The 14,833-nt window shown below is 41.4% G+C and overlaps 2 protein-coding genes across 3 annotated transcripts in view; one reads left to right on the forward strand and one right to left on the reverse strand.

Moving 5' to 3' along the window:
• The window catches only part of LOC115152022 (peptidyl-prolyl cis-trans isomerase FKBP8), a 49,515-nt gene extending 40,549 nt beyond the window's left edge, over positions 1–8,966 (reverse strand). The window contains exons 1-4 of one of the 2 annotated variants that reach the window (XM_029696471.1): positions 8,917–8,966; positions 4,567–5,003; positions 3,985–4,154; positions 3,537–3,625 (exon numbers count right to left, since the gene is read on the reverse strand). In XM_029696471.1, the coding sequence (XP_029552331.1) occupies positions 3,537–3,625; positions 3,985–4,154; positions 4,567–4,999 (692 nt within the window). In that variant the 5' untranslated portion in view covers positions 5,000–5,003; positions 8,917–8,966. Of the gene's footprint in view, positions 1–3,536; positions 3,626–3,984; positions 4,155–4,566; positions 5,167–5,307; positions 5,530–8,916 lie in introns of those variants that run through there. The other variant, XM_029696470.1, reaches the window with a different exon arrangement.
• The window catches only part of LOC115152019 (RNA polymerase II elongation factor ELL2-like), a 51,738-nt gene continuing 44,734 nt past the window's right edge, over positions 7,830–14,833 (forward strand). Inside the window, exon 1 of the mRNA XM_029696464.1 lies at positions 7,830–7,989. Within this exon, the coding sequence (XP_029552324.1) occupies positions 7,852–7,989 (138 nt within the window). The 5' untranslated portion in view covers positions 7,830–7,851. The remainder of the gene's footprint in view (positions 7,990–14,833) is intronic.

The raw sequence follows: 14,833 nt of genomic DNA on the forward strand, positions 1-14,833 counted from the left end.
TACACCACTCCAGCTGACGCCTTGCATGATCTTACACTTGTGCGCGGCTGCTCGGCCATGGAAACCTATTTCATGAAGCTCCCGATGAACAGTTATTGTGCTGACGTTGCTTGCAGAGGCAGTTTGGAACTCAGTTATGAGTGTTGTTACAGAGGACATGTAGTGTATATTATTTTTCCAGACCCCCTGAAGTACCTCTGCGGACCCCTAAGTTGCCACGGACCCCCGGTTGAATACCCCTGCTCTAGGGAACACTAGTCAGAACCCATTGAACAAGGTTATACAAATCAGTGGGAAGGAAGGTCATTGGAGAAAGCCAGGAAGCCCTCAGTGACATCTATAAAAAATGAGTGAGGAAGAAGGGGGAACAAATAGCCTTGGACATTACGCACACACTCCATGACCAGTATAGCCCCCTACCCTCCAGTTGCAGAAGTATATCTCTGGCATACAAGTTTAAGAGGGCAGCTTCTAGTTTTGTGCCAACATCCATCAGACTCCTGAACTTTTTAAGTTCTTATTCTTATTTGTAAATACACAGTGTACAAAATATTAAGAACACCTTCCTAATAATGTTTTGGATTTAACAAGTGACATCACCTGGATTCACCTAGTCAGTCTATGTCATGGAAAGATGTCCATAATGTTTTCTACATTCAGTGTATATAGTCCGTGGTTGCATAGATTGCTTGTTTTTGTGTTCCATGCTGCTATGTTGTCAGGAAATACAAGTTATTTGAATTGAAATGGATAGAATTCAACACCCTTTGGCTATTATAGAACGCCTTAAATCAGACTTTGGTTTGACTCGACCAAGCCCTCTGAGGTGTGTTTAATTATTATAATGTTTGACATGTCCCAATATCCTAGAAAATAAATACCGCTCTGTCTAACATGCATCATTAACATTGCTTTCATCTCTGCCAAGAAAACAAATATCTGCCAAAAATGATACTAGAGTCACCCCATCCCTGCTGGGACATAAGGTTCTGTTGAATAGGACTTTCTCAAACAACTTCCGCTCGCAATCCTGACACAGTGTAACCCTTTTTCTAGTACAAAAGTTATATTAAAGTTAGGAATTCATAGTGTTTTGTACAGATGTCAAATAACATCGGTGTCAAGTAGTCAGGCAGGACCCAAAATGAATTGTATAAACCATCCTAATATTTGCAAAGAATACATTTATCCTGCATAACCCTTGCACATCACAACAGCTGTCAGTGCACATGTTTTATGTTGTTGACTTTGGATCTATGAGGAGCTGAGGGGGTGTTGCCCCCCCCAGGACTTTCCCACTGTGTTGGTCTTGGCCCTGAGCACAGATCCACAGATGTTGCTCTCCATGGGTTTATGATTAGGATGTGGTGAATGACAAAGTCCAGTCTGTATCTCCCTGGAAATTCTTGGATGCTTTTGGCGTATGTTACGTGTGTCAGAGATGGCTATGATGATGGAGTCACTTCTTTATTGCCTTGTTCCATGGCTCATTCCTGGCAACACAAACGTCAGTGTGCTTTACACTTGATTTATCCCATAAACCTTTCACCAGCCTGTCTGAGATATCAAATCAGGTAAATTGTTGCTCATGGAGACCGTTCCAGGGGTTTCATTGGCCATATACTAACATACTGTAACATCATCAGTCAAATAATCCTAACAGACCAAGTATTAAAGGATCAGATGCAGCATGCAGCAGCACACCCACAACACGCCACGGTGCATCCCTACCAGCGAATCAGCGTGTCAGCAAAATGTTTAGACAAATAGCTGTGAAGTGCTCTCAGCAGAGACTGTGCCGCTGTCTGCAACAGGCGACCGACAGTTTCAATCAATGTATCCATTAGAGGATGGGGAGAGGGTAATGACATTATTTGCATGCTATTTAAAAAAAAAAAAGCTGTTGTTTTTCCAACTTAAAATATTAGTGGTATTACTGTCTTTGAATCACATTATGGTATAAAAAGCACCGTACGACAGCACCTTTTTTAATTTATGTCACTCCTTTTGACATATTTTACTTTAGGAAGTGTCTGTGAGACATCACTAGCTGTCTTTCATTGTTGGACATCACAGCAGGGAGAAGTTACTTAAACAGCTTTGTCACCACCCTTTTAGGAGCTGGCACGGTGCCCAGGAGAACTACCTCTGGGGAAGGGCTAAATTTGACTCCACAGTACACAGCCTTAACCAGATGCAGCAAAACAATCATTAACTGAGCTCCTGCCTGCCTGCTTGCCTGGCCTCTCTAGCTCTCTCTGTCTACACGCAGACCAGGTGACTCACCTCAGGAACAGACCAGGGGACTCACCTCAGGAACAGACAGAGGTAGAGATTTTCCTCAGAGGATCACCTTCCTTTCACCCCTCTCTCTGCTAAAACAGAATTGAACAACTACTTTCTAGAGCTCCACAAACTCAATACTAACAAGACCTCACACATAGAATAGGACCACACATAGAGGCCAAGACGTGCACTGCACGCTCATCACACTGCATCAGGCTCTGGCAAGAAATAAAAGACCACACAGACACATGCCACAGTCGGAGGACACCCTTGCCCCTGGATCCTCTGAAACAGCTATATTTTGGGACGTAAACTATAAAATGCAAATAGAGTGCAACGGATAACTCTTTGCATATAGGACAGCTGTATTATCTTCATGCTGTTTTGTCCAAAAATATTGTCACATCTTGATTAGCTCCATTGGGTTTAATGTACATATCCAGAGGAAGATCCTAAACAACAGGATGATTTGGTAATCTGTGTGGAAGATTAAACATGTTGTGTGACATTACACTCTATTCATGAGCTTTATCCTGTTTTGTTTACCTGTTAGAAACACACAGTTATATGCCTGTGCATGAACAACATTATGGTATACTTTTGAAAAAGGTAGCATGACATACGGCAAATATCTGAATTTACGGCTGGTGAACTGCTTTAAAAAAAAAATGATAATAATATTTTGAAAATCAAGTGGTAATTTGCAGAGTAAAGATCACGTTACAGCAGCATGTTGAAGTAAACATTGCATGTGAAGTATCATTGTGTCGGAACCACAGGTGTCAATGCGTTACATTCTATGCATGCAATGGCTCATTAATGGGGCATGGGTTGTAAATCCAAGCTATTGGCTGTCATTTGAGTGGTGTCCTACCATAGGGTGGGAGGGAGGGTAGAGGCCTCTAGCCATGTGTGAATGGTGTTTGGAGGGGGCCATCTGCTCCGGGTTGTGGTTCATTAGTCAGGCTACTTGGGACAGCCAGGCTCCCCTCTGATCAACAGGTACAATAGGACTCAGTTCCTTAGTGTGATGATATATGTCAAATTACTTTTTTAAATGAGGGGTGATAGACGGCCAAATCTACTTTGGGGTTTTTACACCCTCACCCCCATAACACTTATAGATCGGAGGAGGGGCAGGAGTCAAGTTCAATTTAACCAAATAGTTTCGTTTTTTGTGTTGTGATTGTGTCTTTGCTCTACAGTGGTGCTGTGGATCACGAATGTGTTTTTCCCCCAGCGGTGTTTACCTTCCCAGAAGTCCATAGGTGTACTGCGAATCTGCCAGCAGTAATGCGATCTCGTCCTGCTGCATGGCTATGGCACACTCCTCCAGGGCCTGTGTGTCAAACAGCACTGTATTATCCACAGCTCTCTCACTGTTAATGCTTTATTTGCACACATTAGATAATAATTATGAAAATCTATAAAAGAAGATTGATTCATTGACCTCAAATGTCTAGTGTTATGATGGCATACATTGAAACCTTATAGCCACATAGAATACCAATACATAACTTACAATGCTGTTATGTTATGGCTACACTGCAACCTATACTTTAGATATCACATGTACATTCTCTGAAGGAGCAGGCCAACCCTGTGTTAAGTTTAGTAGGTGCAGGTGTGTGTGACAGGGTGGAGGACAGGTGTGCTGGAACCTGTCCTGTCGTCAGTCAGAATGTCTGTAGGGCCCACCTGGTTTACATCTCCCTCTCCGATGACGAACACCAGTTTAGGGTCCTTCTCCACCACAGTCCTGTCCTCCAGCACTCCCTGCATTTTGAATGTGACCTCCTGACCCCAGGCTGGGTGCTCAGCTTGCTGGGGGCCAGGCACCAGCACCTTCTTCCTCAACAGCCGATCATCTGGGGAAAGGAGGGAGCGAGGGATGGACAGACAGAGGGGGAGAGAAAGAGGGAGGAAGGAGGCTGGGGGTTAATCTGCTTGTTGTTGATCAACAGACACTTGGAGACAAAACAACTATATGCCCTTTCCTAAATGTTGTGTAATACCGTTTCAGAAGCTGTTACATGCCTGTGTTTGACTAAATAGAATAGAATTTGACTAAATAGAATTAAATGAATTACATAGAGAATACTCCACGTAACTTCCAATGTCTATAGAATTTGTTGGCAACCAAATTACAGGCAGTGCCTCAACAATTGACAAACAATAGAACAAAACATTTACCATGAGGGGAATATTGCTTCAACAACCATTTCAATATTTCATAATTCCTAAAAACTTTGACGTGACAGTATTGAATGAGTATCATACCTGTGATGTCCTCCCAGTCCTCAGCCAGGAACAGCTCCTCGAAGCTGGAGGAGGTCCACTGCACTATCTCATGGTCTGGGAAGAGAACCTCCTCCGAGTTCTCTCTGTCCTCCACAGACTCTGTCTCACTGAACCGCACTGTCTTCGCAAAATTGGGGGTCTTCAGCTTCCTCTCTACCACACAGGAGATCTCTGTCATCTCAGACATAGGGAGTGGGTTTAACGTAGTGCCCTCCTTCCCTCCACCCTGGCTGTCTATCCTGGGGTCTCCCTCCCCATGGGGTTCCTTGTCTTCCTGCTGAAGCCCATGGGACAGTTCCTTCTCCTTCTGACTTTCATTGTCACCAGGGCCTGTGTAGGCCTTCTTCAACACTGGCTCATTGGGCTCCACCATCCGCTTCTCTTGCTCTCCAGGGCAGGGTTCTGTCTCCATCTCACTACAGGGAGCAAGGGACACCATCTGTGAAAGCCTCCCGAAGAGATGATCCTTCTCCACCTATCTCTCCCCACACTGCCTGCCTGGCTCGTTGGTTCTGTAGCGTGGAAGCAGTTGCTCGGTCTAGTTACAGCTGAGATGTGCCTTCATCCATTAGAGACAGTCTGTAGTTTTTATGAAAACCAAACATTCACATAAACTGTTAAATCCAATTTAAAAACATCCATAACTAGACTGAATCCCGGTTGCATCAATAGTTTTTACCAGAGCTTTGTCTTATCAACTAGAGTTATACACAGTCTCACCTTAACCTCCTCTCAATCCTGCTACTCCTTGTTAGCCTACATATTCCAGAGAGTTAGGAGCAACAAGAAATTATCAATGCAAAGAAATTGTACAACCCAACGAAGCACACTCGGTCAGCAGGCTTGCGCGACTGTAATCTGTAGGATTAGGAGAGCAAAATCTAATCTGGCAGAACGTCTGTAAGCTTCTTAATGACTTCATCGCGCTGCCCCATAATGCAGTTTCCATGAATGCTTTCCACCAATAAGATCTCAGGGACTGCTGAGATCTGTGGTGCGAGATCTTATTTTCCCTTTCTAAGTAGTCAAGTGTTAAGAGAGGGACCCAAGGTTCCTAGGATGGCCCTGATGACCTGTGTGAGACATTGAGTGCTAGATTGAGTTGAGTGGATTTCCCTTTATATACTAATAATCAACAATGTATGCACTTTCTTTCACACCTTTAATCATTTTATACGTTTGAAGGGGAAAACAATCACAGCAACATTTGTGTGGCACAAACTAGATATGATCTGATTTGATCTGAGGGTAATACATTTCTGAAAACAGAACAGGTTTTTCTAGGTTTACCACATACTTTCTGTGGAACAGGAGCCAGTAAGCAACACTTTCAAGACAAGACAGGCCTCAGTACTATAATGACTACACACTGTGTCTCATAGAGTGTATTAGCTTAATAACTAATTGAATTGCAAATTCAACCAAGATCAGTATATACGGCCACAACCCATGTAATCATAAACCATCCCTCAATTCAAAATGCACTCACAATTTAAATGAAAACAGCTTTGGTTTTTAAACAGTGACACAAAGATAATGTTTTTTGCCTTCATGATTTGGAGTGTCTGTCAGGTATCCGCTGGCACTGTGTCAACATAATATAAAGTCATTGTTATCTTAACAAGGATAAATGAACTGAGATCTTGCATTCATTTTATACAGTTATTACATTTTCTTGTTTGAGTTTATGTGTGTGTGTGTGTGTGTGTGTGTGTGTGTGTGTGTGTGTGTGTGTGTGTGTGTGTGTGTGTGTGTGTGTGTGTGTGTGTGTGTGTGTGTGTGTGTGTCATTGTTGTTTCTAGTCATGTCGCAACAGGAAAAGGGAACCAAAAATACTGTCATACCTAAACTAAATATCACTTGTCCACTTGACTAAAGGGAAAATGAGCATTGCAGTGAATGCTATGGTTATTTACCTGAAATGGGTATTGAGATAGACAGGATTACACTTGTCTTGTTTATCAATTATGTATAGACTGATTTAAGAATGATGCATATTATCTGCATAGAAAATCTAAAAATGTTAGATTAATTAATTTTGCATCCAATGGGGAAATTATTTTCTGATTTAAATGAAATGCACTAAATAAGGTAATTCCAATGCAAAGAATCTGCTTTTTGCTGTATGAATCAAAAATGATGTGTGTATTATGTATTTTTGTTTGTGTGGAAACGCAACATAAACAAGGCTTTCTAATTGCACCTACATATGGTTTGATGGTCCCCCTCTGTTTTATCCCCAACCCCCTTAATACTGTAGCACTGCAAAACAGCTTAGAGCGATTTACTGAAAAGACCCTTATTAGACTAATACACAGCTGGGCAAGAGCCACACTTGCATTCTACAATTCCATAATACCATCACTTGAGAGTTTGGATTTGGGTTGTTAAATCTCCTGAGGTATATTGTCCCACATAGTAGCTACAACCGACAAGAACATTCACAGTGATAATCTCTGGGGTCTGAATTCATTATCTCCTCTCACATTATTTCCAAAAGACAACATACTGCACTAGGCTATGTACTGTACATTTGCTGTGATGCATGTGTTGTTGATAGTCTGGTTCAGATAGTCATAGAGAACCTCAAATGGCCATATGACAAGTAAAAAGACTCCATTAGTGCTGTGATAGAGCTCCTTAACCACTGCCCAAGCATCTTGTCTGTTAGGGATTACACCTTTAATAAACCAAATTTCATAGTTTTTCATCACTGTCCGTTTCACGGACATAGGAGCAGGGGATTGGCCCAGCTGATCAACGGACTATAGGCTATTTATGTAGTTGAAAAAAATACATAATCATGTTTTTATTTATATGACTTCAGGGCTGTAGAATGAATTAGAACCTTGGTTATAAACATAGTTATCTGTGTTAGGCTACACAAAAGAGAGATTAGATGATATATTTCACTTTATGCAATATAGTAATAACAATGATTATGATTACTATTCATTATTATTTACAATAGAAGCATAACAAAAACAAATTCTGTCACAAGCAATTCTTCAATATGTTTTCCCTCATTTAGTAGAAAAAACAGATGGATTATTATGCAAACATGCTGTATGACATTGTTATTATTATATCAAAACAAAGACATTCAAAGACATGCAAATTAACAATTCGTGTGTGTGTGTGTGTGTGTGTGTGTGTGTGTGTGTGTGTGTGTGACGTGATCACGGCAACGCAGGCAACGTTAACTCCTCCTAGGTCCAAGTGACGTTTCAATGAGAATGTCGCCAATTTACCCCAGTTGAAGTCATGGCAGCGCTGAGACAGGAGCATCGGTATGGGCTCTCCTGTGCAAAAATCAACAAGAAAGCTCCAAATAAAACTCTATTTCACGTCAAGCTAACCGATACCGCCATTCGAACGCTTGAAGCCTATCAAAATCTTAAGGTAAAGTCCGAGACAATTCTTTATTTACTCTCGCGCAGGTGTTTGTTTGGTTGGATACTCCTCCGACTCGTCTAATGTCAATGAAAAGAGGTAGACCACTGGGGTAAAAAGTTCAGAAAGTGTCAGCGACACAGTAGCCTGTGTGGTGATTGTACACTTCCTTGTGCTTGCAGTGTATAGGTGTAAGGTTTATTGGTTGATGGGGAAAGCTTGCCGTTTTAGTAGGCTATGGTTGCTTGGTTATATGGGACTTCATAGAAATAATGCCATAGCATTCAATAGACAAGTTGAGGTTGTTTTAAAATTGCTTGGAAAATGCCACCGATTTCGCTAAAAGGAATGAGAAATGTAATTTGTGTGATGCATGTTTGTTGTGTAGAATATTAGCGTATGTATGTGATCCATTGTTTTTTTTTAAAGTAAACATATTTTATATGCCTTCAGACAGACTACATGTTTGGGCTATCTATTCGTAATTGAGAAACTAACAATTTAATGCAGGTATTTTAAATGATCGTGATATGTTGGAATAAAGCGCCTAGCTACATTGTCGTTTCATAACTTTTGTAGTCTACTTTTTAACATTAGGATAGTCTGAGAGATCATGGCGACATAGCCACCATATTTATGCACTAAATATAACAATAATTAACATTTTAATTCTTAGCTTGAATGTAGCATAAATGTAGGCCATCGAAAGTAGGCTTTAATCTATCCAGTAATGGTGTTACTTTCAAAAGTAACATCCTACATGACCTGTTATGGTTTCTGATAACATGTTGCAGTTTGTCATTTAGAATAATGTGTAGGCCTAGCCTAATAGCAATATGCCTATGTGACATGGATAATGTGTACGCGTTTCTAAATTACTCAAATTTCCAAAGGATATCTATTCTAAACGTGGTGTATTTGGTGAGAAATAAATACCTTATTTAGGACATGAAAACTTGTCACCCCAACCCTGGAGTCTCTTGTTGCTATTGGGTGGTGGTGGCAGGGCAGTTTTGTTGCTGTGCTTTTGTGCAGTGAGGGGATTCGATTATTTGGCCCCGGTAACGCTGATGGGAGGAGTTTACACCGGGTGAAAGGTGATTGCAGTTGTTTTGGAACTGGGCTGCCTCTCAGGCGTGATTGAGCCAAGTGCTCTGTTCAAAGCCCACGGCCAAAGAGTTTCTATTATATTGAAAAGGTAGTCCCTGTAACAATGAAAATACATGTCCTTAAAGATCTAAGGCAGGCGGAAGGAGACAAGATACGGTGGGACCATTCTAGACAATGAGAGTGCAGATACTCGTGTGAACAACAGGCGCAACTCCGATATAAAGCATCTTTTTTGCCAAAGTGTCATGTGCGTGCACTTACACAGAACAAAAATATAAACGCATCATGCAACAATTTCAAAGATTTACAGTTCATATAAGGAAATCAGTCAATTGAAATCAAGTAATTGGGAATACAGATATGCATCTGTTGGTCACAGGATACCTTTAAAAAAAGGTAGGGGTGTGGATTAGGAAACCAGTCAGTATCTGGTGTGACCACAATTTGTCTCATGCAGCGCAACACATTTCCTCAGCATAAAGTTGATCAGGCTGTTGATTGTGGCCTGTAGAATGTTGTTCCGCTCCTCTTCAATGGCTGTGTAAAGTTGCTGGCGGGAACTGGAACACGCTGTCATACACATCGATCCAGAGCATCCCAAAAGTGCTTAATGGGGGACATGTAATGTGAGTATACAGGCCATGGAAGAACTGGGACATTTTCAGCTTCCAGGAATTTTGTACAGATCCTTGCGACATGGGGCCGTGCATTATCATGCTGAAACATGAGGTGATGGCGGCCATGGCAATGGGCCTCAGGATATATCACTGCATTCAAATTGCCATCGATAAAATGCAATTGTGTTCATTGTCCGCAGCTTATACCTGCCCATATAATAACCACACCGCCACCATGGGGCACTCAGTCAATTGACTGTTCACAACGTTGACATCAGCAAACCGCTCACCCACATGACGTCATACACGATACGCTGTCTGCCATCTGCCCGGTACAATTGAAACCAGGACTCATCCGTGAACAGCCACATTTTTGAGTTCGCGCTGTTCTGTGAAGGGAGGAGTTCACAGCGTTGTACGAGATCTTCAGTTTCTTGGTAATTTCTCGCATGGAATAGCCTTCATTTCTCAGAACAAGAATGGACTGACAAGTTTCAGATGAAAATGCTTTGTTTCTGGCCATTTTGAGCCTGTAATCGAACCCACAAATGCTGATGCTCCAGATACTCAACTAGTTTAAAGGCCAGTTTTATTGCTTCTTTAATAAGAACAACAGTTTTCAGCTGTGCTAACATAATTGCAAAAGCGTTTTCTAATCATCAATTAGCCTTTTTTTTAAATGATACACTTGGATTAGCTAACACAACATACCATTGGAACACAGGAGTGATGGTTGCTGAAATGGGCGTCTCCACGCTGATGTAGATATTCGATTAAAAATCAGCCGTTTGCAGCTACAATAGTCATTTACAACATTAACAATGTCTACACTGTATTTCTGATCAATTTGATGCTATTTCAATGGACAAAAAAAATAGCTTTTCTTTCAAAAACAAGGACATTTCTAAGTGACCCAAAACTTTTGAACAGTAGTGTATATTTGATGGAAACGATATGATGCATGTTTCCAGATGGTGCACCATGCTGCCTTGTTGACAGAGTAGTGCAGATTACTGTTCAATTTGAGAAGGGCGCTCCTCCTTCACCGCTTTTGCTGTTCACGTCACGGACTATATACTGTTGCTCTTCAACTCAGGTTAATAATTGTTTTGTTTTTAAAGTGCCATCACAGCGGAAATTCACTTTTTTTTTTGACTGAAACACGATGCCCGGACCTTACCCATGATGTTGCACAACGAGTTACTGTTAGTCAATAAGTCATCGTTTTAGTCAAAGTATGATATAGTTGGGCTTTAGCGCCAAGACCTCTAGAGGGCGTAGTTCTTCCTGATGATGTATTACTTCTATGCGTCGACGCATTCAACCCAGCTGGTAATACACTCGTGTCCCCATGGACCTCGCACACAACAGCCTCCATTCAGGCTTTAAAGGTGCATCGGTATATTCATTAACTTGATTTAATGGCTTGTCGGTGGGAGGCAAAACAGGGAAAATACTAGTACTGTCTAATAAAACACTATTTTCCATCACCGTGCTAAGGTGGCTAATGCTACTTCCTGATGTTGTGGTGCAAGCTCAGCCAGGAGTGAACAACAGACTGACGTGGCGGGAAACATCCAGAAGTTGTCGGAAAATCCAAAAACAGTTGTGGAAAATGTTTGTTTTTTCTTAAGACAGCAGAAATATTTTCATTTTTTTTTTCACCGACGAGCCATAAATCGAGTTGAGGAAACTGACGCCTTTGCAGGGGGATGTTTTATGTACGAGCCGGTCCATGGAGGACATGAGAGATTGCCGGCAGAATACATTACATTTGGGCGTAAGATGACAAACGACGTAAAATGAATAATAGGGCCATCTTGCAGCCAGTTGCGCTAATTTGGAATTGAAGTGGGAAATCCGAAGTGGGACATTTTGTAGAAATCCGTGTCATTGTCGTGTGTTTCCTTACCAACCCTGAGCATGGCATTGTTTCTTAATCAAAAACAGCTGCAAAGTTCTTCCTCTTTGCGACTGAGCTGAGCCAAACAGCCTTGAGTCCACTTGGCCGCCTGAGCCGTGGAGCAAATTAAAATGGGGAATGTAAACTAATGTTTTTGCACCGCTACTTTATCAGAAAATTATCGTAATTTTCATAGTTGCATTTTGCATATCTGCCCCCCCTGTCAAGATAAATGCTTTGATTGGTGCAGCTAGAAACTAGAAGTGTCTGTCCTGTAATGAAAGGCACCTGCGAAAGACATTTGAAGGAACTTGTTTATGATTTTTTTTTTGTTTTTGTGCTGTTACATTTGTATTGGTGTTTTGTGTCTGATGCGCTCAGTGTGTTGTTACATGTAATTTGCGGAGTGCATCATGGGCAAAGTCTCATTGTAGCCTATCATTTCACTTCCTCTGTGAGAACCGTGAGCACTGGCTGATTTGGCTTTGCTATACTGCAGCCAAAGCCTGCCAGCAGCCCACATACCAGCAGCCTATCTTCCCTGTAACTATTACCCAGGTTGTTGCTGTAAATGAGAATGTGTTCTCAGTCCACTTACCAGGCAACAAGGGTTGCACCGTGTCCATTACAATGTAGAAAACGCATGTCTCTAAACCTTTCAGTAGTTATCCATATTACCGGAGGTTCATCTTATTACTGTTTTTGTGGCGGATTTGTGGCCACAATTTATGGAAAATGCCAAAACTTTGAAGATGACAATAGATGACTAAGTCAAAGATACTGGTTTCCATCTGTGTTTTCCCTAAATGCATATGAAAAATCCAGCACCAGTCACAGCCTAGCCAGCTGGCTAATCTTCTGAATATGGTGTAGTAAAAAAAATCCCAGCAACAACTGATAACAAAAGCTAGCTAAATAAGGTTAGCAAGATAGGGTGCTGTCAGTATAGCTAGCTATTTATTGATGTTTCTCCACTCCACGTGGAAATCCCTTCCCCAATTCGTGAATATGTGTAAGTAGCCTGCGTCATTCTTCGGAGGTGGAACCTAAACGAGCATTTCCGCTCTACAACAGGAATTACATTGAAATAGGGGTGGCATTGTCCTCTGGTGGGGTCCTTTTTAAACATTTGAAACCCCGCCCAATTCCAGAGCTTATTGGTCCGTTAGGTGGTGTAGAACTATGGATTGCTTTCCCCAATGACAATGCACGGTAACTTCATCTGTTGAAGGCCAATGTAGGCTGCTGCAGTATAAACAGACACAGAGTAAAATATACAGGTGTTTTGTCTAACTAATGTAGACTAATACTGCTCTCATTTCAACAGTCAAAGTAGATTATTATTATTATTATTATATATATTTTTTTCTCTTAACCAAATATTTATAGCTCATGTATAAATTCTGTGTGGGTTTTAGTTGATTATATGCCGGGCTCTAAAATAAAATAAAAATCATTGGTAGCACTGGTACTCCCAACTTAAAGTTAGGAGCACAACAAAATTTAGGAGCACCACAAAAGCTGATTTTGACATTGACTGAGATAAAGCCTATATGAACTCTAGCTATTTTTTGAAGCACATGCTGTGCCTTAGAAACGAAAAACCCTTTAGACATTGTTTATTATAACCTAAAATGTTGACACACATACCTGTTAATGAAATTAGTCATCTGTGGAATATTAGGTTTCTACATTGTGTAAAAGCACCATTTTCCTATTGTTGTCAGCTAGCTAACCGAACAAGGTGTAAACAAATGGTTAGCGGCCCACGAGTAGTTTTAGAACGGCCCGCGACATGGTTTATGAATGTATAAATGCGGCCCACCACTGTGCAAAATAAAAAAATGTAGCGCCTACATTTAGGTCATATCTTTTGAACAATTTGTTTCTCTAATAATTAGGGCTGGAAATTGCCAGGTACCTGAAGACAAGATATTATCACGATACTTAGGTGCCGATAAGATTATGTATTGCAATTCTCACTATTCAATATGTATTGCGATTCGACACTGACATTTTATTGCAATTCGATGCTCCAAACAAATTACTCGCCAAAATACTAAAGTTGCTCATCTGCTGCAGAGGGACATGAGAGAGCCATGAGAACTTGTTTTGATCAGTCATGGAAATAAAAGTGCTGACAACATGTTAGCTTACCATTTTTTTTAAAGATGGAGAACAAACTAGAGAGAAAATGAGAGATACTTGGGTTTTGGCGCAGGTACAGCCGACCTAGAGCTGGCTAACTACCTAGCAATATTTTGTTATTTAACTAAAATGGCAGTTCTCGCAGAAAAATATTTTGGCGCATATGTGACCAAAGGGGGTGGACTTTAGAGCCCTGATCATATTCCTCATTCAGCAGACTGGTGCACTCCTTCAACGGTTAACACCTTCTCACAAAGCAACTGTTTTGATTATCCAGAGGTTGTTGATTCTGCTCTTCACCGGTCTTCACTGTCAGCCCTAGATACAAACACAACTTCCCTAGTATAACATCAGATTGTATACACACATTCCCCAAATGTTTTTAAAAATAATTTGGGTGCTTATTTTGTCCTATTTCAGGATATTTGTTTTTTTCCATACCCCCCCCCCCCCCCCCCCCCCCCCCCACAGCCAGGGTCTGTCATTATCAATGGCGGCACTGGAGAAATGAGGGTTAAGTGCTTTGCTCTAGTGTAACACTGGTGTTACAGTCGAAAAGCAGCAAAGGTGGTCACGTCTGGTCGTTATGGGTTTCACTCCGACTATAGGAGCAAAGTGCCAGCCCCTAACCTCTGTTAATGACGTTTATCCTGCAACTCTGACCCATGAAAAGAAATGGATCTCTAATAAGCCTACACTTTAAAATTCCATGTGCGCTGTAGGCCAATTAAGCAATGACCAGAGGGAAAGAAAGAAGCATGATGACCTCTCCCAAAACCATCTATAATAGATAAACAGGCCTGTTGACCATGGCTGCAGCTGTAACTTTCAGATAGTGGCTCTTATCTCTTGACCCTGTACCATCGCTAGGAGTACCTCAGAGAGAAGAGAACAGTTTTTTTTTTTTCTCTTCAATGTTACATTCTGGTCATATGAAGGTACTGATGCTTGACTGTTGAGGAACTCCTGAAACGTACACAGCACGGTCACCTCTTTCCGGTTAGATAAAGGCTTCTTTGGGGGACAGCTTTGGACATGAACGACAGGTTTGTGCAAGTCCCAATACAAAGGGCTG

The sequence above is a fragment of the Salmo trutta genome, chromosome 17 (assembly GCF_901001165.1).
Source record: "Salmo trutta chromosome 17, fSalTru1.1, whole genome shotgun sequence".
Lineage (NCBI taxonomy): Eukaryota > Metazoa > Chordata > Actinopteri > Salmoniformes > Salmonidae > Salmo > Salmo trutta.